This window comes from Armigeres subalbatus, chromosome 2 (genome assembly GCF_024139115.2).
Source record: "Armigeres subalbatus isolate Guangzhou_Male chromosome 2, GZ_Asu_2, whole genome shotgun sequence".
NCBI classification, from domain to species: domain Eukaryota; kingdom Metazoa; phylum Arthropoda; class Insecta; order Diptera; family Culicidae; genus Armigeres; species Armigeres subalbatus.
This window is the reverse complement of record NC_085140.1, coordinates 460,935,624-460,962,617: the sequence shown is the minus strand read 5'-3', so window position 1 is coordinate 460,962,617 and position 26,994 is coordinate 460,935,624. Positions and strand designations below refer to the sequence as shown.

The window sequence follows — 26,994 nt, the reverse complement described above, 5'->3', positions numbered from 1 at the left end:
GGGGTCAGGTACGTAAGTGTTAAATAATTTAAAAATAAATTCGAACAATCAAAACATATGAAATCTATAAGATCCAGAACCCCTATCAGTTTAATTGTCAAGCCACCATAGAACGGCACATTGGACATCCACTCGGATGAACCGAGCCGAATCAGCACATCACATATTTATGAAATTATCCGCAAAAGTAAAAGCCATCAGCTTGATTTCATCACTTCGCTCGTCCCACGCGGCAGACATCCCAAGTTTTCGCTGTAAACGATTTCGGTCGGTCCGAAACTTTTCCCTGCAACCTGCATGGAACGTGACCGTTGCTATGGGAAAGGATAGAAGACTGTTTAAAATTCAAATTGCATTGCATGACGTTGACTTCCCGAACACACTGCACTTAATCGACACGCTGCTGGTGTGGAAAGGTGAGTGTAAAAAAGGATGTCAATAAAATTAGTTCGGGCAATTAAACAGTTTAACGATAAAAATGTGACAGATACAGTGAATTTTGTATGGGAGATATCAGCTCCTCGTTTGTTGTAAGTTCAACTTTCTGGATATACTTCAACAAAAAATCTATCAAAGCTGGATATAGACCAAAACAGCCGAAACATGCATATTGTGTGATAAGAACTGTCGTAGAGTATACTCTATGTTTACGATTGTCGAGACAATTTTCATATTCAGCTGGTTATCTTAAGTCTTTAACTAATGTTAAAGGTTTTTATTGGAAACATAGTACCTGCAAGTAATAACACTACTGCTACTATTAGAATACTATACTTGAACTTTTCTAGAATTCACAAAATAGACAAAAATGAGTAATGCAATCCGGCTCGAAATGGTTTTCCAACCTATATATCACTTAAATAGAAACGATGCTCCCTGCTGGAGCGGATATTTCCCGAAATAAATCAATCTCAAGCGGCAGAGATTCGCAGTCTTATCGTACGGAGGCAAAGTGCGGCTCACAATGATTTATGCTACCTGCTGTATCCCCCACACTTGGCAGATAAGAGGACAACCCGCGAGAATAAAATCACATTTCTTCATGCATGCCAGCGTCCACGGCAGTATGTGTCGTCGGGTGACAACGCGGCAACTCGTTTTTTATGGATGTGCACAGGAACTTTCCTTTTATAGACAACTTTTGATGGTGGTAACTTTTATTATCGTTGCTCTTCTTTTTTTTCGTCGAATGACCTTGATTTAGGACGCAAGGGACAATCATCGCATGTATAGAAGAATGATCCATTATTCATATAAAGCTTTGATGAATACTATTTGAACTTCGATAATCTTTCTACATCTTGGTGACTCAACTTTAGTAAGTTATGAACGGACTAAGACGTAAAAGATATGCGACATGATGTTTCTTTTCTGATTAAGATGACAAGTGGGGAATGTGATCAAAATACAGGCTGGCAACGCTAAGAAAATGACTTGATTTGAACTTAAAGACTTGATAGCTTCTTCTATCTATCTTCTTCTATAGAATAAAAACGAAATGGTCTGTGTTCGTATCCGCATAACTCGAAAACGGCTGGATGGATTTTCTTTATTTCTTCAGCAGATATGTTTGTTATCGTTTCCGACGGGTTCTTATGATATTTCCTTAGTCGAAAATCATAAGTATAGTTGAGTAAATCGTGAAATACTAAAATAAAGATTCGTATGGGGATTTTGCATGGACAGTTCACAACGCGCATTTTCGCCTACTATGCAGGACAACTAGTATTCAATAGAATTTGAATCAGCACACTTTTCTCTCAAATTTGATATGTAGCAACAAGGAAAATTTATGAAGTTTAATTTTAGTTAGTTTAGTTTGCTTAGTTGGTGTTCGTTTATAAATGTGATGAAGTGTTGTGAAAACTGCACGCAGCTCCATTTTTTTATATTTCATTCAAAACCAAGAACATAATCTAAACGATTTTATGAGTAAATTTATGTATTGCGCCATTTTACTATTCCTTCCCATTTCACAAACTTTTCCTAGATGCGTTTACCCCAATGGATTGAGCACTCCGAGCGTGATTGAAGCATGAGAATAAATCTGAATTTCCGAAGACAGCCCAATTTGGCGTCATGTAGATGTTGTGTGCGGATCTAAATTTCAAATTAAGTTGATGAATATTTATTGGTAAATTATGAAGAAAAGCTCGGCGCAGCGAGTTTGCGAACAATATGAAACCAGGACTAATGGAGGATTCGAGTGGATACAAGGAGGACATGAACTGAATTTCGTTAAATTTTACTTAAGTGTAGACATGATGTGTCTTACAATGATAACAAGAGTGTATACAATTATGTCACTCTTGTCATCTTATCAAGAATTTCGCGTACCACGGAGTTTGTTGGAAATGAAAAATCTTTCGTAGATTTGAGGCAGTGGCAGCCCTTCTTGAAGACCACTGCTACTGACTGAGGGCATTTTGACGTAGATATTTTAAAATAAACATAACCTTTAAATTTCTTATAAAAAATCAAAGAATTTTAGTATACAAAGAATTTTAGTATATACAGTATACTTAGTATACTGGAAATCTAAAATATATTAAAATATATTCAAAAGAACTTAACAATGAATTTTAAAATAAATTTCTGTGTATCTGGAATTTGTGAATGTTTATTACAGCGAATTTAGAATATTTTTTCGAGAAAATCGTGGGAATCCACGAGTATAGAAAAAGCTTCCCGTAGAAAATAACAAAAGAATGTGACGAGATTTAAAAACTCTCGTAGAATAAAAAAAAATTCAATGGAAATTCGGAAACATTGTTTGAAAATTTTCTTTTAAAGATTCGGAAAGCATCTCACAGAATCTGTTTCGCAAGCAGTTCAGCCACTGCCATAGCTCGATGGTGGACTGCTCACTGTTGATTCCGTCAAGGAATTCCGTCCATGACTTCTCCTTTAGCTCCTCGATGGTCTGGCAACATTCATTCCTTGCGGCTTGGTAATCGCTGGTAAAATTGGTAGGCGCTGGGTCATCCGGCGGTAGTCGCTTTTTGACCTTCTTGATCGCACGGTGAGTTTTCCTTCTGCTCTTCACAGTCTTCTTCGCTCTACCAATAATGGACTTCCATCCGGGGTTTAGGACAGCTCAATGGCCGTTTCTTGAGGATTCTCATTCGACTCATGCTCAATTCCGTTTGATACATACCACAGTACGTTTGGTTTAAAATCCACTACGACCTGCAGGATATCTTAGATAGGGCACTGTCCAGCACCACGACGAACGGTATGTGCTCGCAATCTCTGGGATCACCGACCGAGCTTCAAAGCAACCTACCCATAATGGAGCTTGGGACTAGCGAGACATCGATGGCTGACTGCACTAGTCCTCGGTGGAAGCTTAGAGAGCCGTTGTTTAATACAAACAACCAGTCCGGCGTTGATTCCCGTGTTGAGGAGAACGGCGTTTCCTCTTACGTTGTTGGAACGACTGCCCCAAAATCACGGAAAACCAAAAGTGGTATAATAATTCTATATGGGGACGAATTGGGATGGGTGGCGAATCCTTCCAGGAGAAGCCGGTGTCTCTTTTCGAGAACCAGCAAAGGTTCCAACTATCTCGGGTTTTCTAACAGCATCTATGGATGGAATGCCAGCCAGGCGATCTGCCTTCTCATTGCCTTGGATGCCAGAGTGACCTGGGATCCAACAGAAGACAATATTGTTGGCTAGAGCTCGCCTTTCAGCCACCTGTAACCATGGATGCCTCAGGGAGGAGGAACTCATTTATTCATTTCGGCTAGCAGAGTCACTAAAAATAACAGTGGGTCTATTGTTTTGAGAGGGGTTTGGGATAGAGGATACCATCAAGGCATAAGCCTCTGCACTGAAAATGGAGCAGGTTGGGGGAAGAGAAAAACTGATATTTATTGAATTTTTTACAACACCATATCCGACTTTTCCGTTAGACACTGAGCCATCTGTATAGATATGTTTATGTTTAGAGTGCTTGTTGGAAATGAGTTCATGAAAACAAGCCTGAATTTTAGATGGAGGGTCGCCAGCTTTAACCTATTTTAGAAGAGAAAGGTCGATTTTAGGGGAGGGTCGATTCCAGGACCTGGATTTTGGTCTGTGAAACGAAACTTCCTTTTTATACGACGTATAAAGCGGTCACCATATGAAGTGGAACTTCTTTTTTTCGATGTATCGTTCACGCACAAATGAAGTATGAAGCGTTCTATGCCGAAGGCGCGGCACTTTGGTTTCAGTTTTCAAGTTCAAACACTCAATTACGATTGGAATAAGACCTTTTTATTTATGTAACACTATTTAGTTCTTACAATTATACTTTTCTTCTACTATGTAACACTTGATTCTTATAATTACACTTTTTCCCTAGAAATTAAACTCAAATATTATCCATTTCAACGGATTTCGCACTATTTTCCGTATGAAGTTTTCACAAGTTTCTAACACTTTTTTTCGATACTTATCAAGAGACTCTAACACTGATTTTCAATTTTACCGCGACGGACTATTTAACTGTTCACTTTTATCTTTTTCAAGAAGTTAATTAATTTAAACTTAGATCTCGATTCGTGCACTAGTCACGAGTGTCGAGGTGTCTAAGGGACAACCCTGATTCAATTGGAGTGTTCGGTAGGCCGGCTAGGGAAACCTAGAAAGCGCCGAATTCCAATAAAGGTGCTGCTGAATATTTGGGACTGACCCTGAGCTTGGAAAAGCGCACGGTATATATAGTCAATCCGAGTTCTGAATTTCATAATGATTTCATGAATTGCATCAGACTGGACTTTGGACCCCACGAAAGGTCCAAGAATCCTTAAATAACGTAACCATTTTCCTCATCCCACATTTATCTATTCAGACTATGTGGTTTTAATTTCAACTTCGTAAATATCCTCAAGTTTTAGCTTCCATTCATTACTCAACTTTGCATTCTCTATGGATGCCCCCCTAAAGTTCTCTTGCACGAAATGCTTAATCAGCTTATTTGAAAAATCCATAAATTCCGAAACAACTTCCCTTTTATTCCAAATTTTTACAATAGTTATTTAATTTCTTGTCATAGATTAGCTAATTCAGCCTTAATATTGGACTTCCATACTTTACGAAACTTTGCCCCCTTTTTTGGATGTTCCCTTTGAAATTCTCTTGGAAAAATTCTGTTCTCTTTCCACTCTCTAAAACTCTCTTATTTCGAGCACACATTCAAGTGGCTACTTCAATTTACTAATGTATTAATTCATATATTTTTTTGTATAAAATGAGTATCTCTAAGTCCTGCCCCTTTCTTTACACCTAAACTTGAACATTGCTGTCTCACAGAGTAATGTTCAACAAGTCCCAAATGTTTCATAATGCATGATACTACTAAACCAACGGAGTTGTGAAAACATTCACTTAAAAATCTGTATTCGAACCCAGCATGGGTTCTTTGTATAACAGCGCACCATACCGCCAAGCTATTAACAGCTACCGCTTGTATTACTCTTTGATGTTAAGTATACTCTTAAAAATCAATCAATCAATTGTTTTCTCTTTCTTTCAACTGGGCTTTGAATTAAATTCCCCTTTAATTAGGAAAGCTTTGATCATCAGATTTTTATCGAAATGATTTATTGGTTTTTTGGTGACGGTGATCACTGTACCAAGACAGGCCTGTCTTGGTACAGTGATCACCACGTCACTATCTGCCGTTCCTGGTGGAAGTTAGGCAGAAAAACAGCGATTTCAACAATGCTTGTTTTCTCATATGGCCCTCTGCTAATCTTCAGTTTCTATACATTTCACATTTGCTGCTGGCTTGCTGTGTCAATCGAATCTGTATCTTCATTACTTTCATCTACTCCTTATCGCTTTGAGTAGTATAATTATCACCGATAAAAGCCAATAAATTAATTTCGATAAATTCCCCTTTCCCTAAAGAATCATTACCCCTTCGGGTCGGCTCTTCCTTATCCGAACCACTCAGACCCCAATATCAATATTTCCTTTCAAGTTTATATTGGTAAGAACAAAATCATGTTCTCTCTGTTTTTCATACTGGGCAACAACCTCTTTATATCAATACACCTGTATACGTGTTGTAGATTCAATGAAGACTCTTATTGTCTCTATCATTTTGGCTAAGTCATTATTCCGCGCTCCTTACCCAAACAAATTCTTTCCTTAGTGTCCTATACATATGCACCAATGCATCATCATCAATGACGATCGCGGCTATGTACCTACCGCTATATCGTACACTGTCCAATATGTGAGCACGTTTGAACATGTCAATCCACCGCGCTCCAGTTAAGTAAATCTGACTAAGCTGTTTTCGACGGTTTCGCCAAACCGTGATAAGGGTATGCTATATTCCACATAACTTTTAAATTGATGAAAGTAAATTAACCCAACAATTCCTACATGCAACATTTTAAATTTATGTTGATTGCTTAAATTACTTTGCGTTGAGTAATTGAATATATATGGCCTTGTTTTTACAATATCTCACTGCCATCAGTATTTAAAATTGTTTTAGGAAGGTGTCGGCACATAAGGCTGTGCATCTGGTCTGTGTTGCTATTGCAGGAAGGTCATGTTTTCAGAAAAATATATTAGGCTCTTTTAGTGGAATGTATTCAACCGTCTAAGACGAATTAAGTACTCTCCATTTAATTCCTCCAATTATTTTCGATATCTTTGCAGATACGTATTTCGACCACAACTGTGTGGTCGTCTTCAGTGTCTTGTACTTCAGTCAGTGTACAAGTCGAGTCAAGTACAAGACACTGAAGACGACAACACAGTTGTGGTCGAAATACGTATCTGTAAAGATATCGAAAATAATTGGTGTATATGGAGAATACTTAATTAATTATTATATGGAGAGTACTTAATTCGTCTTAGACGGTTGAGGTCATGTTTTGTTAGGGATTTGAATAGGGCTTTGGCTCTTTTCCCTAAGGGGACGCTGCGTCACGTCCAGCAAGGCTTAACTACCACGCGAGACGTTATAAAAAAATGGAACGGAAGTTGACCGCATTCGGTCATAATAGCAGAGATTGAACTGGTGATAAACGCCCCTGAGGCGAAGCGGAAAGCTTTGTTATATAAAAGATCCAGTCGTTTGCCGATCATTGTAACATCTCTTATAAAGAATCCAATTCCTTAGAACATTTTAGGGTGAAGACAGGAATTAATCACCCGAATAACTGTTGTTCTGTGTGCGCTGCGTATTTTGGAGCTTATGAGCTTAATTAGGCGTATACGATTGTCGCTGGACTTCCGGACGGCATTGGCGTGGTGTTTGAAGGTGAGGGTTCTGTCGAGGTGGACGCCAAGGGTTTTGAGGGATTGCTTGGATTTAAGAACAGTGTGATTCAGGGTGAGGTCAGGTAATTTGCTTAACTTTTTCCTATTAGGGGGGATGTTTTTGAATAGTGATTGCATACAGACGAGAAAGAGGGTGGGTGCTATAACAGAACCTTGAGGAATTCTCGCTAAACTTTTCAAAAGGTCCTAAGTAACATTTTCTTGACCTCGGAGCGGTTGTTGCCAATAGCGACCATAATTTTTCTGTCCTCCAGAAAGCTTTGTACGTAGCGACCCATGCGTCCTTTGATTCCCCATTCCTCAAGAGATTTGAGGATGGGAAAACGCCACGCACGGGCATAGGCTTTCGATAGGTCCAGAAAGACATTGCCGCCATGTCTGCCTGCTTCCAGGTGTGAGTCAATGATATCCTCAAGTTCTGTGAGGTAGTCATCGGTACTTTTATTGGGGCGGAAAGCAAACTGTCTATTGTCGAGCAAACCCTGAGATTCCAAGAGAGAAATGAGCCGCCTGTCAGCCAACTTTTGAAGAATCTTCCCGATGCAGTTAAGGAGAAAACTGTCGGCCCTGTGACAATCCTTGTCAGGTTTTGGGATGGGGACTATTAGACCCTTTTTCCAGGAGCCAGGTATATCACCTTTGTTCCAAACTCCATTATAGATGGATAGGAGGAGGGATTTGCCAATCAGAGGAAGATTCTTGAAGATTGGATACCGACTTCGTCGGGGCCAGCTGACGAACCTTGGACTTTATTTAGGGCCCATCATATGAAAAATCAATGTTGTACTCGGCATTTCAAAACTAGGGGTAGATGCTTCGAGCTCGGCTTTGTGGGATAAAAAGGGATCAAAATAGTTGGAGGAAGAAGAAGAGAGGGAGAAATGATCTGCAAGGTGTTCTGTGATAATGGAGGGATCATCAGTAGTAGTCAGTAGTCCCACAGTTCTTTTGATGAACAATTGGGGATTATCGAGTCGATGAATTTATCCCAGCTGTCCTGTTTTGCCTGCTTGATAGCAACCTTAGATGCATTTTGAGCTGCTTTATACTCATTATGGGCTGCAGAACCTTTCCGTTCACCTCTTGCCACTCTTTGGAGAGCACGTAGTTTTTTACGACGGAGTTTAATGACAGAACGAACTTCCGGATTCCACCATGGAACCGATTTTCTCCCGGGAGAGCCTTTTGTTCTCGGAATGTGATGATTAGCAGTAGTAAATAGTTGTTCAACAAATTCATCCGGAGAGGCATGGGGATTTCTAGTGAGGCATTCAAAGACATAGCTCTGTTCGTCCAGTCAGCTAACTCATATAGCCATCTTGGACGGCAGGAAATAACGGGTGGGTCTCTGTTCAAGGAGATGATAAGAGGGATGTGGTCACTACCACAGTAGTCATCATGAACACGCCATGACAACTGGGATGTAAGGCAATGGGTACATACGGATAGATCTAGTGCGGATGACTTCCCAGAAGAAGGGCAAAGTCTGGTGTGACTATCATCGTTCAGAAGAGTCAGACCACATTCGTCGATGAACTGTTCGAGTAGCCGTCCTCGGAGATTGTTGGAGGTGTGTCCCCAAAGAGTATAATGTCCGTTAAAGTCGCCCATCAAAAGAGCCGGGGAAGATATTTTATCCATAACTTTAGAAAGGCTTGGTTGGATTTGGTTAGAGGGATGATTGGGAGGAATATAAATTGAGACTAAGGTAACTTTTGTGGGGAATTCTATTTCGATGGCTATTGCTTGTAGTGTGGAAGCAAGATCAATTCGGAATGGGGATATCAGATTTAATGGCTATAGCTGTTCCTGTCCTGTTAGGGTGAACGGAGTTTTCGCAAAGGTACAACTTATAGTTTTTAATGTAATCGGGTGAAGTTGTAGATTCGGGGACCATGATTTCCTGTAGCGCTAATGCAATGGGGTCATATTGAGAGATAAGCATTTGTAATTCTGGGAGCCTTCCTCTTAGTCCAAATAAATTCCGCTGTAAAGCAAGGCATGTTAAAACTGGCGATTGGTTGGGGGAAAATTGATTATTTGTTTGGTTTCTTGGGATGAACATTGTTCGATTGGGAGGTCAGATGGTTGGGGTTCAGAGTGCTTTGCTTATTGTCGGCAATCGTGTGGGGGTGTGTAAAGTTGTGGTTGGTACCAGTGGAGGAATGATAGTCATCGGAGTTTTGAGTTTGATCGGGGAAGTCAGAGCTGTTTGCAGAGGGTTTCTTATTGAAAGGGGAGTGTTCTTCTGGTCCAGATCTTCAATCCTCTGAGTGAGCTTGGAAATGGTTTCTGTCAGCTGCTTAATCAGGTTGTCTTTGACCTTAAGTTCATCCGATACTTGAGAGCCTACCCGGGCAATGTTCAGTCGTTGTTGGACTTGACTGACAGGAGCATACGAACCACCGGCAGCTTTTTAGTAGGTGATTCCCTTGGTGAATCGTAGTCTTGCAATTTCCTTTTCCAGGGCCATGATTTCCTTTGTAGGCAGGAAGGGACAGCTTTGCATTCCTCCAGGGCTTCGTGGGTCTCAGAGCAGTTCCTGCATCTGGCAACTGACTTGCATCGGGATTTTGAGTGCCCGTATGCATAGCAGTTGTAGCAGATCAAGGGATCTGGGATGTAGATCCTGGTTCTGATCCGAAGTGGACCAACCTTTATAAACTCTGGTATGGATGTTCAGCGTGAGGATGATTGTGGGTATGTTGATTGTCGTTCCGTCTTGCCTGCGGGTGATGCGTTTGACGCCGATTACACCCTGGTCCTTCATCCAATCGCATAGTTCTTCCTCGCCTTTGTTCAGGATCTCCCGGCATGATATGACACACCTACGCTTGTTAAGGACGGGGTGCAGTTCCACCTTCACTGAGGTGCCATCGAACAGCAACTTCATGTCCAGTAGCTTCCTTGCTTGCCTTGCATCGCGAACCCGAAGAACGAATTTGCTTACATTTGCTTCCGTAGTCGTTCCTTCATTTTCACTGACGACGTCACTCATCGACTTGCCCTCAATGAAAGGACAGAGTTCAGCTTTGTTGTCAGTAGCGTAAAACGAAAGGAAGGGTAGCTGTCCAATGCAGACGCCACCCATCCATTCCGGAACCGTTTGTCTTCTGTCAAACGGTCTCACCCGGAACCTGCCATCATGTCCACCGCTTCACTCACTGTTTTTTTGCACTTTTCACTACCGGTAACTTTTTCCAATACAATTACGATAAGAAAGTCTGATTTCGCACTGTCGCGTATTACCGAGTTGCTTGATAAGCGAAGAAAAAATTGATTTCAGGATCGCTTGTTGATTATTCAGCCACACTAGAAAATAACACGTCCGAACGTTCAAGAATCGTCGTGAACAGCTGCAGGTAGACAAAGATGGCTGTGTTGCGTGTGCTGATTTTAAGGATGAAGGCTGATTGGGCGGGGCTTATCACACGTTGTCGTTGGCTAGACTGCTGGCTTCTTAGGTGCATGTTCGATCATGTTTACATCGACGTGGTGAGAGAAAAAAAAAACACAAACGATGTGGTTTGTGAAGAGAAGGGTAGTCGTTACGCTACGTAGCCGTAAAAGAAGATATTTAATCTGTGTCCAAAGATCAGTAGGACAAAATGCCTAAAGAGCAAAGGTCGAAGGTACAAAACATCAGAACTACAAGAAAATGACTTGGACAGAGGGTCAGAAGTACGAAAAAATAATATGTTGTATGATCACCTTAATGAAAATGTTTATTTGGCTAATTAACTCCTAATGTTTTCTCTCTCCTTCAAATCTTTAAAAAATTAAATTAAAAATAAATAATTAAAAATAAATAACTCAATAATATGAGTATAAAGTTCATCACTTAAAAATAACTCTAACTTCAACAGCCTATGTTTGAAATAAGGCTAAATTTTAGGATGTAATTGCAACACTTAATAGACCAATAATGATAAAAAACTTTTTTGCAATGCCTGATCATAAAACCTGGTTTACAGTTGACATTTGAGTGATAAAACGGACTACTTTTCCATACCAACAGAATGGGTGCTTTAATGACCATTATGCAACTCAAATGGGTTGCATAATATTCATTATAGCACTCATTTGGGTGCTATAATGAAAAACCTACATTGGGACAGTAATTATATGACTACATTTAGCTGAATTAGTTTGGGTGAGTGTTTAAATAGTGTACTCTAAGCGTCTCGTAATAAATGAAATGGTTTGTTGGACATAACATCACAATTTTCCAAAGGCAATTGCATCCATCGCTTCAAAGCTTTTCAAGCAATCCAATTTGACACGATAAGATGGAATCTTATTGTTCTCTGTCGCAGCATAATTTATTGGCATGAATGATCATGTGAAATAAATAAGATTCTACCATTTTGGTAATGATTTATCATATTGAAGCCCATTATTCGTAATTGCAAAAAAGCGTGTGCAACTTGTAGCAAAACTCGATTTTTGCAACTAGTTGCACAAATTACTATTTCCCAATTGTTTTTTTTTTTGTAATTTCGAACCTATTAACCTATTTTGCGGTACAATCAAAGATATTATGATGACAGCAAAATAAGATTTCCATGAAGAATTAGAAATTTTACATAAAAAAAAGGAAATTACCAATAAAGAAATCAGGGTATGTGTGATAAATAAATATAACATTTCCACGAATAATGCAAAAATTGAATAAACGGTTAGGAATATTCATAAAAACAAAAATAAATTAGTACTTTACTTGCAATTGTGAAAGAAGAACTGTCCATACAAAAATCAAAATGTTTCACGAAAAAAAAAAACAAAGTTTCCATAAATAAATCAATATTAGCAATAAGCAATTACAAAATTTTCAACAAAATATTTTTTTTTTATAAAAAAAATAAAAAATTTCCACAGAATAATCAGAAAAAAATAGAAAATGTCCATTAAAAAACAAAAACAAAATTAATGAATCGGATTAATTGTCTCCCCCCCTTCGGATTTTTTTGCCCAAAAATTATATTTTTAGGGGGCAACAACAAAAATTTTGGATGATTTTGAGGATTTTCAAAACATTCATTAACAAATCCGAGGAGTTTTATTGATTTTTTCCATTTTAATATTTATTTTTGTTAACACCCCCCCCCCCTTGACCTTTCGGAGTCCAGTCGGACATAATTTAAATTAAATATTCGTAATGGCCTTATTTATTAAAAAATATTGTTTTATGGCTTTTTATATTCCATTCCATATTTTGCGGAGTAGGTTACTTGTAATTAATTCGAATTTCCACGAAAATTTATCGGAGAATGCTTGCCAAGTCGGTAACTACGAATTTATTCAAGTTTCCATGGAAAATTTATCCGAATTCCCATGCAAAATTAATCCGATTTTCCAAGGAAAATTCATCCAAATGTCAACGGAAAAGTCATTCCAATTTCCAAGGAAAATTCAATCGGAAAATTTATCCGAAATTCAAAGGAAAATTCATTCGAATTTCCACGGAAAATTCATAAAAATTTCCACGAAAAATTCATAAAAATTTTCACTAGAAATTCATCCTCATTTTCCTGGAGAGTTAATTCGCATTTCCACATACAATTCATCCGAAGGTTCATGCCGAGTCGGTAACTATCTGGGAAAAATCCACGGGAAACTTTTCTGTATTTTTCACGGAAAATTCATCCAAGTTTCCACGGAAAATTCATTTGAATTTTCACGTAAAATGCATCCAAATATCCACCGAAAAATCATTCGAATTTCCCATTCATCAAAATTTTCACCCAAAGTACAATCTAGTTCGCACTTAAAATTTATCCGAAGTTCCACCAAAAATTCATCTAAATTTCCACAGAAAATTCATTTCAATTCCCACGTGAAACTCATCCAAGTTTTCACAGGAAATTCATCCAAAATTCCTCTGTAAATTCTTTTGATATATCGACTGGAAATTCATCCGAACCTACTAAGGAAATTCATCAAAATTTCCACGGGAACTTCCTTTGAATTTCCAAGAAAAATTCATCCGAATTTCGTGTTAATCCAAATTTCCTTTGAAAATTGATCCAAAATTCCACAGGAAAGTAAATAATCCGAATTTCCACGAGAATTTCATGCAAATTTCCAAGAAAAAATCATTTGAACATGAAAGGAAAATGCATGTAAAATACATCCAAATTGAAAATTCATCCATATTTCCAAGGAAAATTTATCCGAATTTCCAAGGGAGAAACATTTGAATTTCCGAGAGAAATTCATTTGAATTTCCAAGAAAATTTCATCCGAATTTCCATGAAGTGTTCATCCAAGTTTCTACGAAAAATTCATTCGGAATTCCACAGGTTGAATGAATTTTCTTTGGAAATGCGGATGAATTTTGAAAATTCGGATGAATTTTCCGATAAAATGAAGATGAACTTTCGGTGGAAATTCGGAATACTGAATTTCCACCAGAATTTATCCAAATTTCATCCGAATTTCCACGAGATATTAACACAAACAGGGAAAATTCATCCAAATTTCGACCGAAAATTCTAAATTTCCACGGAGAATTAATTTCAATTCCCACGTTCATCCAAATCTCTTTGGAAAATTCATTCCACGGGAAATTCATCAAAAATTCCACAGGAAATTCAATCAAATTTCCACGGGAAATTCGTTCGCATTTCCAAGTAAAATTCATCCAAACTCACGCCGAAATTCATCTAAATTCCCTCGAAATGTTAATCCAAACTGCAACAGAAAACTCACCCACATTTCCACAGAAAATTTATCAAAATTTCCAACGAAAATTTATCAAATTTTCCACGGGTAATTCAACTTCCACGAGAAATTTATTCGATTTTCTTAGGAAAAATTCATTTGAATTTCCAAAATTCATCCAAATTTTCAAAATTCATCCGCATTGCCAAAGAAAATTCATCCAAATTTCCACAGAAAGTACATTCGAATTTTCAATCAAAATTCATTCTGATTTGTACGCAAAATTCGTCCAAATTTCCACGTACATCTGTATTTCCACAGAAAATTCATTTGAATTTCCATGGGAAATTCATCTGGTTTTCCTCGGAAAGTTCTTCTGTTTTCCATGCAACATTCATCCAAATTTTCACGGCAAACTTATCCGAAGTACAAAAAAAATTCATCCATATTTCTTCGGAAAAATGTTCCAAATATCCAAGAGAAAAACATTCGAATTTCCGAAGGAATTCATTTGAACTAAGAAAAATTCATCCCGATTTCCATAGAAAAATTATCCAAACTGCCAAGAAAAATTCATCCGATTTTTAAAGGAAAATTCATCCAAATTTCCACGGAGAATTCATCCGAATCTCCACAAAGAACTAATACGAATTTCCACGTAAAATCCCTTCAAAGTTCCACAGGAAATGTATTCAAATTTTCACGGAAATTTAGTAGAATTTCTACGGAAAATGCATCCGAATCTCCAAGGAAATTTTATCCAAATTTCCACGGAAAATTCATTACAATTTCCACGAGAACTTTTTTTCTAATTTTTTAGATGTATTTCTTGTGCAAACTGGAATGAGGTTTCAGTGAACGAATCAGCTCGAACGAATTTTCTTTGCAGTATTTTTGTTGACCGTGAAGGTTTTAAGCTGGCGTTGTTTCAGGTCTTGAGCAAGATCTTATCAGTACATCAAAGAAAAAAAATCAAGCATTTGGATGTGTTGAGAAATTGAAGTGAATTAAAGTTGTTCCATTGTAAATATTTTACAACAATCGGTTAATTGACTTATAAGCAGGGTTTCGACAAAGATGAATACACTACTAGGTGCTCCAATCTGCCAAGTTTATGGAACAGAAGAAGGAGGTGAACAATTTATTTTAATCGCAAAACGTAAACAAACTCGCTGGCTCTCCCATACTAAAATCCAAGACGGCTGATTCGTGGATTTGGCAGATTGGAACACCTAGTCGTGTATTCATCTTGGTTACGACCTTCTGTTTCAATGACACCAAAGCAAGCGTTTTTCGGGCCGAGAGAAGATCTTTATATATTCTTTATGTTGAGGATCATTTTTCACACATCAATTTTTCCTTTAGAATTAGCCTTGCAAGATAAACGAAAATCTTGCCTATTAGATGAAAATCGTTTTTCGTTTCATCACTCTTACCTCTCACTCACTTATCGCGAGAATTATCGCAGAACAATTACAAAATTGTATGGCCGCGCTGGGATTCGAACCCAGAATAGTAACAATAATATCTGTGGAGATGCGATTTCTCTAGCCACACCACCGCGCTGTATAAAAGCGAAAAGATATTTCTCGGATACTTATTCAAAAGGAGGTATGTGATTTTGTAAACAAAGATTCAAACATCGATTTGTCCAATCTGATAGCCTTCCCACGCAAACCATCTCCATAGGCAGATAGGGGGAGGCTTCGGCTACCTGTAGGTGGTGTTGGTTTGTGTGGGGGTTCCATCAGATTGGACAAATCGACGTTTGAATCTTTGTTTACAAAATCACATACGTCCTTTTGAATAAGTACCCGAGATTTGTTCCACATAAGCTACTACCATTTGCATTTATGATGCCACGAAAAGACTCGAATATAAAAGAAAAAGAGCAAACCATCGTTTGGCGGCAATCGAAGTGAGCGAAAAATGGTTAGGGTAAAAGTTCCGATAGTCGTGGGTGCTCCTATAGTTGCGGTAGTGTTGTTTTTATACAATCTACGTATTTAACGCAGCAACCCATATAGTCTATCAATTTGTTGATCTGTCATTACACGTAATACAGGAAAACAGGTTGAGAATTGCATCAAAATTGGTAAAGTATCACTAAAATACCTTTTCCATTTCTCTGCTTTGGGCCAATAGTTGCGGTAGTGTTCCTATAGTTGCGAGTCCCATATGAAAACAATGGGATTCGCAACTATAGGAACACGAATTAAAAAATACCGCATCTATTGGAACACTGTACCAATAATTGGAGGTACCATTTTAGGTAACAATGATGGATGCTACTGCAATCAGGACCCCTTTCGCATCAAATATAATTAATAATCTTCCATGTGCACCCTTGAGGTAAGTGAAATAAAGTAAAGACTGGGTGTGATCAAACAAATAGTAGTCGAACTTGCTTAGTTTCTCCACTATTGGGTCTTTTACCCTATCACTCTCCAGGCTATTTTTCTTTCCCGAAAAGCAATTTCTCTCCGAAAATTTTCGTGAGGGAGCATCATGTGCTTATGAGATTGAGTGAGCATTACGAACCCTGCTTATAAGTGATGCAATTTTACTGTGAACCACTTTCAAATTGTTTTCTTCCTTCTACCTAGCTTAGGCAAGATTCGAATTGAGTTATTCCTATAAATAGCACAAAAGCTGCTGATTTGATCCATATTAAATTAGTATCAAGTTTCTAATCGAAAAACAGTTACGGAGTATTCCGCATTTGATATCTTCCTGCTAATTATGAAGACGCGACCGCTTCAAGATAGAATTACAATTACACAACGGAGACGATTATGAACAATTGCCCACATTTACGACGTATAAGACCCATGTACGTCGGCACTTTCATTGGTATCGAAGGACATTCTGACGATATCACTTTTCAACCGCACTCGGTAATGATCGATCCGATCCAATTCCATCCATCCAATTAGGCTATGCGTCATTCACAATCGATCAACGTAAGTGCTGCCGCGCGCTCCATCATTGTTATAAGCATCGTTGGTGTGTTGTAAGTATCGATCAAGCTCCCAATATATCCTGCAAAGAACAAAAAGAAACCAATCAAAGGTAAATAATGGAGGCGCCAAACTATTTTCACCATAATAAAATCATGGAAAATTTTAAGAGCAGTTGATCAGAATATGAGAGTAAAGCTACTGAATTCCTTGAATATGATTTCAAATAAAAATATTGCTTTACAATACAAAAAATATTACAAAAAAAACTCCAGGAAAATGTTTCTTTTTTTTTGTAAGTTCATCAAATGATTATGGAAATCGCTCCATGCCAATTTCTGAATATTGACAGTTTTCCATTTTCTATAGATATTTTTTTAATTTTCTATGGTGCGTTTACATTTCGTCACATAATGATAGCGATGGCAGTAGCACAGAGGATAAATTTTTAATTGGACTAGTTGTTAATTTTACCTCGCTCTCTTACCTCCTCTGTTTAGGTAGCGGGAACCCATTGAACCCGGGACAGACAGACAAACAATCCTCAGTAAATGTCGATTAGTGTAGTTCGATTTGAATGGTAGAGCGCATTTCACTTATATACATGCATATTCTGTTGAAAAAACGATAGAGTGGCTCTATAGGATTCATTATTGTTGGTAATTATTGTAGTCCAACTTAAGATCTTGTAGTTATCAACGCGCTTCATAATGTATATTTTTAAGAATTGCCTGTATCTTCTAAACCTACAGAGGTATTTCATATCATATGCAATGTTTTCCTAAGTGTTTTGAGCATATCGGTTTTTAGAAATAGCTACTTCTTAATGTCACGATAGTGATCAAAAGCTATTTATTAGCAAACGATTTATATGACTAAATAGAGCTAAATGGTCCCCTTTTTAAATACTAAAAATATCTAAGACCCACTCCAACTATTTTTGTACGGCACAACACTGTATGCGCTGTGACCCAGCATTAATCAAAGGAAGAAAGAAAACCCCCTGTCTCGGAGTGGCTTTCGTGCGGTTTTGAATATTTCATTATCCACCGCCACGCCAGACTCGGGGAAGGCAGGCAAAAGCAGGCGATCCATCGTCCCCCCTTGTTTGGGAGCAAAGGAAGCGAAGTGACGCCAACCGACGCGCTAGGCAGCTACCTAGAACTGCTCCATCATCGACAGGTTTGTGGTCAGCGATAGTTTCCATCGGGATAGTCTTGAGCAGCGTGTCGAGCGGGAACGATTGTTTTACTCTTTGCGGTCCCAGTCGGTTATCGCAGCCCGGTGCAGTCCCAGTCGATGCTGCCACTGTCACCGTCCTCGTCGTTGTCATCGTCCTCGTCGTACAGCTCATCATCGTTCTCGTCGTGGTCGTCGTCATCGTCGTTTGTTGTATTGCCGGTTACAAATGCAAACGGATGGAAACAGACCCGGTTGCTGAAAGGTGATTTAAAGAGCCGCCGTTTTACTGGTTCGCTAATGGGAATTAGAGTCAGTGTGGGATCGTAAAGCGGCAAGTGCGATAGTGGAAAACAATTTGTAGGTGTATTGGCCTACGAACGATAGATGGCTACCGATAATTGAGTCGGTTAATTTACTGACATGCAAAAAGAGCTTGGTGCTGAATTGAAGGTGTAGAAATGCACTTTGATCACCAAGTCAAGCACGAGCACGGTCGATTGTTGGGCTACAGTCATCGAATTAAATGGGACAGGACGAAATCAATTCATAGATAACATTTGTACTGCAGACAGTACAGTACGCACAGTGCAAAATTTTGACCATAATCGAAGGACGAATGAATGTGTAACTTTTTGATCAAAATTTCGCATGAAGTGCATTGTTTTTACGCATGAATCATTATATTTGAAATTGAAAAAGTAATTACATTTAGCCACAAACGGAATTCGATCGGATCGATCTGTTAGAAATAAGTGTAAAAGCATCTTTTGAATCTCTCTTTTCTGTGACAGAAAGGAATTTAGTTCAATTTAAAAATAAATGTTTGTGTACGATGTTAAAACCAATCATCCCCTCAAGAAGAATCCCTTGTTCGTCCATTGCATGATGGTAGCGCCCGAAATAGCAGTTGACCTAAAACGTACCAACTGAACGAAAGCAAGGTTTATGAAGATCCTTTTCTGACAACGAGTGATATGCAACGAATGTAAATCCAGCATGTAAATCACCCTTCTTCTTCGATACAAGCAGCCGATACTCAAACTAACCGTTGGTGGAGTGAAACCAGAATGCATGTGCTAAAATTTAATTAAGTTAATTTGAATTTGTAGCTAATAAGATAGAATAAAATGTTCTAAACAATTTGAAGAAGACACTCACAAGTGACTGGCTAGTGGGAACGTGGGACAAAATCAATCCAATTGCTCTCTGCTAAGAAATCGACATCTGCACATTGACAAGCTTGGGTTTTTTTTTTATTTATCGAGCAAGGTCGTAGTACCGGGTGCAATCCATAGAAATCGCTCACCCACCCCCCTCCGTTTCGTTACGTATCGTCGGACGGTGGCAGACTCTCATACAAATGTTGTTCGAAACCTGAACAGATGTTTGCTTGTGCTGACATTTTCACCTACGATTAATTCATAATAGTAGAAACTATTTAAAAGTCATTTTCTTGCAAGGAACGTCAGATTGTAAGCTTTACTCAAAATTTTGGTCTTCCTTACTCCAGAAGCTTTGAATCAACAATATTAAAATAGGTCTAACACATTCTTATTTTGTATTATGTGGAGATAGTCATTATTAGCTAAATATTTAATGACAATCATGACCTGTTATAAATATTACTTTGTGGTTTGAAACCATTCTCGGTATCCCTCAGTCCGGACAGTAAGATTGCCATTTTCTTCACCCCAAACGTACTCTATTTTTCTTTCTTGCTAAGGTATCAGAAAGCCATATGAATAAACAGAAAAATATCAGATGTGATATTGAAAAAGGAGGAAATTTAGCATAGGTTGTAAAAAATCTGGATGTTTAGAATCGGTCAAGGGATATAACAATTACATTAAATGTTGGTTTTCTAAACAATTCTACACCACCCGCCTTCCACCCTTCCAAATTTCCTAAATGACCCTTCTAACTCCTCTATAAACATCTCATTATAATAGAGTGTATATGTACGAAATTTGGTTGAAATCATTCCTGGGCAGTGGTGTGAAATGTCATTTGCACGAACTTCTAGCGCTTAAATGTGTCTACAACATTGTCTAACAAGACATTTCTGTAAATATGTAACCTGCGGTGTGGAAAGCAGAATCTCATTCAAATGATGTCAAATAGCACGTGACATTTTGAATAGATAAGTCATAATCTCAATCCGATTTTTTCTGGATCAACGATTCAACGATTTTTTAATCGCTTTAATCTGACCGATTTTTAATTGAATCGATTTTATGGCAGCTAATATCATTAGTCCTATATTTCATTAATTGCTACAATCAATGAAAATGGAGCTACATTGAACCACATTAAATCCTATCAAAGATGTTTGCAAGAATTGATCAATATCGAGATTCGGTTTCTGACAGCAAAATAAAATTTCCATGAAGAATTAGAAATTTTGCATAAAAAATAAATAAACTTCCCATAAAGCAATCAGGGTATAAGCAATAAATCAATATAAATTTGCCACAAATTATGCAAAATTTCCATAAACAATTAAAAATAAATTATTACTCTCAAAAGCAAAAATTGCAATTATAAAAGAAGGTTTTTCCATAAAGAAATCAAAATGTTCCAAAATTTCCATAAATAAATCAATATTAGCATAATTAATATTATCAATTGAAAAATTGTCCACAAAATAAATACCGTTTTGGCTCAAATCCCGAACATGAGTCATAAAATTTTACACAAAATACTCAATAAAGAGCACTAAAAAATAAGAAAATTTCCATAAACAAACACAAAAAAGCAATAAAATTGATAAAATTTTCCATGAATCTTTTGAAGAAGGGGTCATCTATGGAAAAATGTTCAGTTTTATTGCTTTTGAATACCTATTTGTTTATGGAAATTCTCATATTTTTTCATTGTTTTACATTATTGTTTTCGTAGAAAGTTTTAATTTGTTCGTGAAAAAAAAATATGTGGAAAATTTTGTAAGTGTTTATCGCTAATATTGATTACTTTATAACTGCTCATCTTGCTTTTAAAAGTGCTAATTTACTATTATTTAGAAAAAAAAATTTTATGAGTAAATTTTGCATTATTTGTGGAAATTTTATATTTATTTATTGCTCATACCGTTATTATTGGCAATTTTTCATTTTTTTTGTAAAATTTCTAATTTTTTACGAGTTTCTATTTTATTTGATATTTTGCCTAATGTCGGATCTAAACGGATCTACGCCTAACGTAAATCACAGATACTGACAGCCTCACATCTAATAGTAATTCCTCGTTTTTATCAGCAATCAAACCAACTTTAGCTTTTTGGAAAAATTTTCTTTTGTGACGTTAAATAGCTTTTTCATATAAAAACTGCGTAAAAAATGGCAAAATAAAAAAAACTGGCCTTTACGGGTTCGCTGGATGACCAACTGTGGTAGTATACATCAAAATCAAGCAATCCATCAACATATGGGTTTAGACTTTATGGATTATTATTTCTTTTCCGGTTACATTTCATTGAAAGCATTGTTTATAAGGAACGTTTGTATAACATTTATTCTGAAATGACTTCTATTTTGTACTTCTTCACGAGCTTCAAACATTTCTGAAATCCATCACAAGCGGCACGCACGGTCTGCATGGGCTTTTCGTTCCAGATTTTGAGAATTACGTCTTGAACTGGTCCAAGTTACTGACCTTGTATTCGTATGTATGTATGTATGTAGTTAGCCACCGTCCTGGCTGGAGTCTTGCTCTGCATGCGGTTCCACATGACAGTAAGGCCAAATTTCAATATGATTTTGAATTCAACATATTGCTGTATGAAGGGCCAAAAATGGGGGTGGTGGACCTGTAAGCAGAGACACTTACACGAAACCCACGGGAAAATGAGAATCTCCTTCCAGCAGAATGATCCAACAAAAAGAATAATGAAATTCGCAATACTTGTCAAGCTTTCCACGGGATGGTTTGTTTGAAGAAGGACGCGTCAACTAGTTAACAACTGTTGGAGATTAAAGTAATAGACGTGAACGACTAATACTTTCCTTCCTTGACTCCGATTGGCTACCACTTCATTGTCCAGTTGTAACTTCATTGATGCCCTGATGCACCCTCCCAACCCCTTCATAATATATATATTGTTTTGGAGCTGGTCCTCTATTTCCGATTTGGACTGTATATTGGTGGCCTTGGATAGCGATCCTGGGCGGCTGAGGTGGACTCACAATCTTTGCAGACTTGGATGGTTGAATTGGGATTTGTTTGTACGTTTCGGGCTGTTTCCTTGGGCTTTGTTCCAAAACTCAGCACATCCTTTTACAATAAATACACATTTATTACAGAAGTCCATTGCACATTACACATCACTTTATTAACGAAAACTACATTTATTTAAAACTAAACATGTCACATATATTTTGGGTTCGGAAATTCGGACCCCATCCGATCCTTTCGTTTGTGAATTTGAACATAAAACTCACAAAATAGGATGGCGCCGTCAATGCACTGCAAATCGGTTCCTTCGAGAAATGGGTGGCTACACACACCATTGAGCCGCATGCTTCGCCGAGGGGTGCGTCGATCTTCTGGCTAGTCAATGTTCAAACATATATATTTACAGTATATATTTACATATATATTTACAGTCAAATCAGCAATATTGTAAGGGAAATTTAGGCATGTGAAGAGAATATATGAAATAGTGATCTGGTAGATAATCCTATAAAGCTACGATGCTCCAATACCTTGCTCTGAAACAGCAATTTCATTGTTAATTTAGGCTATAAATAACTCCTTCTTGTAAGCACAACTTAATACGGTGGAGTTTCGGTTGAAGAATCACTGGACCTCGGGCCTGTATCGAAAAAAAATTACAATATATAATATAGCATGTAATGAAAAACAAAATGAAATGATAAGACGTAATGTGGTTATGTGAAGCAATGTGATGAGTATAAAATAATAGTAATAAATATTTAGAATATAATGTACTGAATAGCTTTGCGAGGCGATTAGGATAAGAAATTAATTCTAATAATAATACTCCTGGAAATATAAATGATTAAATAATTTAATGATGTTTTTATATTATCAAATCTAAAAATAATATATCAATCATATGAGAAAAATATAATAAATTTGTGAAGTATAATAAATATAACACTGCCGATCTCTGGGTCTATAAAGTGATGCAGGTGACGTTTTCCGGCTATATTGAGCTATAACTCATCGATAGGAATGTGCATCGACAGCTTGTGTTGAATCACAATTGCATTGACCTTTTTGGCACATTAAACATTTCCCTAATCCGGTTCTGAAAATAAGTACCTATTGTAAAATATTCAAAATAAAAAATCGATGAAGTGATACAGTAAATATTCGTGTCTCGAATAGCGTAGTGAACAAGTCCCAGGATTGCCAATCCGGAGATGATGAGATGAACTCTTGAACTGGTTTGGGTCTAATAATCTCGACTGCTAGTCACTGTGCTTCATTAGGTCCGCTACAACAAAATCTCATATAGGTAGCAGCAGTTAAATGTAATTAATAATATAAAAACAATCAATATAACCGCAATTAACATAATACATTGAGTTGTTTTTTAAATATAGTCTATTAAGCAATAGGATGGAATGGAAATAATAAATATTATATAAAAATATGAAAATAATCAATTAAAATAAAATAAAATATAAATATTAGAAATAATATGCCGAATATGAATAAAATGAAGATAATGCTCGGTGATCAATAAACATTATGTATGCATTAGTAAATATAATGTCTCTAGTATCCACTGGCGTCACCAGAACTCTGGTAATGTTAGCGCACCAGCATCTTTGGCGTAATTTGTTCTTATTCAAGCAACGGCATAGAAAAGCCTTCAATCAAATGAGGAAATGCTAATAGAGTGCTAAGTAGTAGGCCAAGTTCTAGTTGAAATGTAATAGTAATAGAAGTAGAAGAAGTAGAAGATATTCATGCTTGTTGATTGCTTTTCAGATGAAATAAATCAAAATTTAATATGTTCGGTATCAAAATATTACGAATAAAAAGAAATCTTCTGCACTCTATCTCCTCCTGAACTCAATACAAACATTTTCATTGCCAATCTTGATTTTGGACGAACAGTTGATTTCGGTTTTTAATACCATAAATCATAACCAAATGGAGTCTATGTCTTGTCTTATCTCATGGTATTATCGATTAAATTTAATGTTCAATAAAAGGGATGAAGAAAGGGGTTGAACGAGAAAAACTTACCAACATAATCCTGAGGTAGAGTTCGTTACCTTATACTACCTTATTTTTGTTAAATAATTCGACTTGATTTCAAATAGCGATCTTGATGCATCCTTGAACCAACAGCTGAATGTTGGTGATCAGCGGTCTTATCCGGATCAAGGCTTTCGGTATTATATTCTTCCACAAACGTCGTCGGGAGTCAAGAGAGTAGCGATTTTCAGGTTTTGATTATATACTTTTCTCACCATCCATCTCAGAGTCATGAAAACGCGAATAAACTTAGACTACTTCTCTGAATAATTTACACTCAATCTTCAATAAAATCAAACGGCACAAAATTTTCACTAAAATCTGAACTGCCGAATCTTTACCGAGAAGAACATTTTGAGTTACTGACCTTGTATTCGTACACCTTTAACATAAGAAAGGACCAATCAAGAAAGTTAAGAGGGTTCAAATCCGGGAAGCTGAGAAGCCACAAAGTTTTGTCCAAAAAGTCGATGAAATTTTCCCCATATAAGGCTTAAATCGCATTTTCCGTGTATAACGGGTTATCGTCCTATTGGAACATGTAGGGTAGGGTGGCTCAAATTAGTATGGGAAAAACTTTGTTCAATTTTTTTGATGGGCCGCCCTCTTATTCGGTTCTATTTGATGCCCTGATGCTCTGGACAAAATTTCAGCTAAATCGGTCAACGTTTGGGCGGTGCTAAGCTCGTTGGAAGTTTATATGGAAAAATGTATGCAGAAACATCCAAAAACAGTAAATTGCAGCTGGACTACACAACTTACGATGAAGAACTATGATACTCATTCAGATCTTGGAGAATTTAATACAGAATGTTATGCAGAAAACCGCGAGAAGATTCGAGTTTGCCCGGCTAAATTATTAGCATTTCTCTGCAGTGGGGTTTGAGCAAATTTCGTTTCTTTTACCTTTGAAAAGAAATAAATTCACCCCTACAACACTCCAGTAAAATGCTAATATCTTTGCGTAATAAACTCTAATCTTCTCGCGGTTTTCAGCATAACATTCTGTATTTTATTTTACAAGAACTGAATGAATATCATGGTTCTTGATCGTAAATTGTGCCGTCCAAACTGCAAATCACTGTTTTTGGATGTTTCTGCATACATTTTTCCATATAAACTTCCAACGAGACTGCCCAAACGTTGACCGATTGGGCTGAAATTTTGACCAGAGCATCAGGGCATCAAATAGAACCGAATAAGAGGGCGGCCCATCAAAAAATTTGAAAAAGTGTTTTTTGAGCCACCCTAATGTAGGGCTGATCTCCGTCTTATCACCGGGCCACTGGGGGTATCAATTTTCCCCAAAATCTCAGTTTTGTAGTACACCGCAAAGATTTTGACTTTCAAAAAATGCTGTTTGCAATGCCCCAATCCATTTCACCGCGCGTAATAAACAAACAACAAGTGACAGAATGTCAACACCACACACATCCGTTAGCGTATATATGTATATCGCTAACGCTGACACCAATACTTATACAGAATATATACATTGGGCTTACAAACACAATGATCAAACATTTGTATTCGAACTTATTGAACACCCTGTAGATGATTATTACGAAGAAAATACAAATTTTTCCATTAATGTTTATTAAATTTAATAGACTTTAAATCGGGTACTCGTTTGATTCAAGTACTTTTATTTGATACTTACTATATCGGTATCAAAGAATCGATTCCAAAAGTACTTGGTATCGAATCGAAAGTACCGAGTATTTACTCGTATCGATTCATCCCTAATCCCTTCTAGCTTTTGCAATAATTGAGGTTAGGGACGTTCCGATATTTCCGATATATCGGAATATCGATATATTTGTTTCGATATTCGATATTTTTGTATCGATATTTTGCTTTCGATATATCGGTCATATCGATATTTTTGCTTTCGATATCAATATATCGAATCAGGAAAATGGCCATTAATACACAAAAGTAACAATAACATTTTTACATTGTAAAAAAAAGTACTTCACCTAATAGAAGTTATATGTAACCCTAACCAATTGAAGATCGTTGAAGCAAATTTCGGCTAAATACGGCGTTAGGTACTAGTATACTACTACAGATCAGGTAGATTACATTGAAGAATTTTTGATTTAGCCCATTCGACGTTTTGTCCGTTTGTTCCGCAGCCCTTCATATGCTGTTCTGGTTGAGGAGGGCGGGGTTCAATTGGCATTGATTTACTGATCGCCATGCATATTATGTACAAAACAAAGTTTTGAAATAAAAAAAATACACAATTATCAAAGCTCCGATTGGAATTGTAATACGTCCTCTAGTATGCATTTTTGTCCGAGTTACCTCCTAGGACCAGCGAAGGTACCCTCAGGGGTACATGTACTCCAGGTTGAGAACCGCTGAACTAGACGAATCTGCCCGATCTTGCTCGGGTTGCTTTTCTTGACCTGTTAATTCTTTAGCTAGTTGCAGCGTCGCACACTAGAGTGATTTCAATTCAAGCTTGATGATTTTCTTCAGAACTCATAAAAACGTATTATGGTTACATTTGTTTCACTTCCCCTTTCTTTCCTCATACTAAAGCACAGCTGAGCCCAAAACGAATCTTGCAAATCGGTATATCCGTTCGTCAGTTATATTACCTCAAAGGAAATACAAACTCATTTATATAAATATAGATTTTAAAGCTTAAACCTTA

At 37.2% G+C, this 26,994-nt stretch overlaps 1 protein-coding gene across 5 annotated transcripts in view; it reads left to right on the top strand.

Moving 5' to 3' along the window:
* The window catches only part of LOC134213870 (apoptosis-resistant E3 ubiquitin protein ligase 1), a 187,702-nt gene that overhangs the window by 111,280 nt on the left and 49,428 nt on the right, over positions 1 to 26,994 (top strand). Inside the window, exon 1 of one of the 5 annotated variants that reach the window (XM_062693301.1) lies at positions 18,136 to 18,360. The exons of the other annotated variants lie outside the window; for them this stretch is intronic. Within the exon in view, the coding sequence (XP_062549285.1) occupies positions 18,216 to 18,360 (145 nt within the window). The 5' untranslated portion in view covers positions 18,136 to 18,215. Of the gene's footprint in view, positions 1 to 18,135; positions 18,361 to 26,994 lie in introns of those variants that run through there. 5 annotated transcript variants of the gene reach the window in all.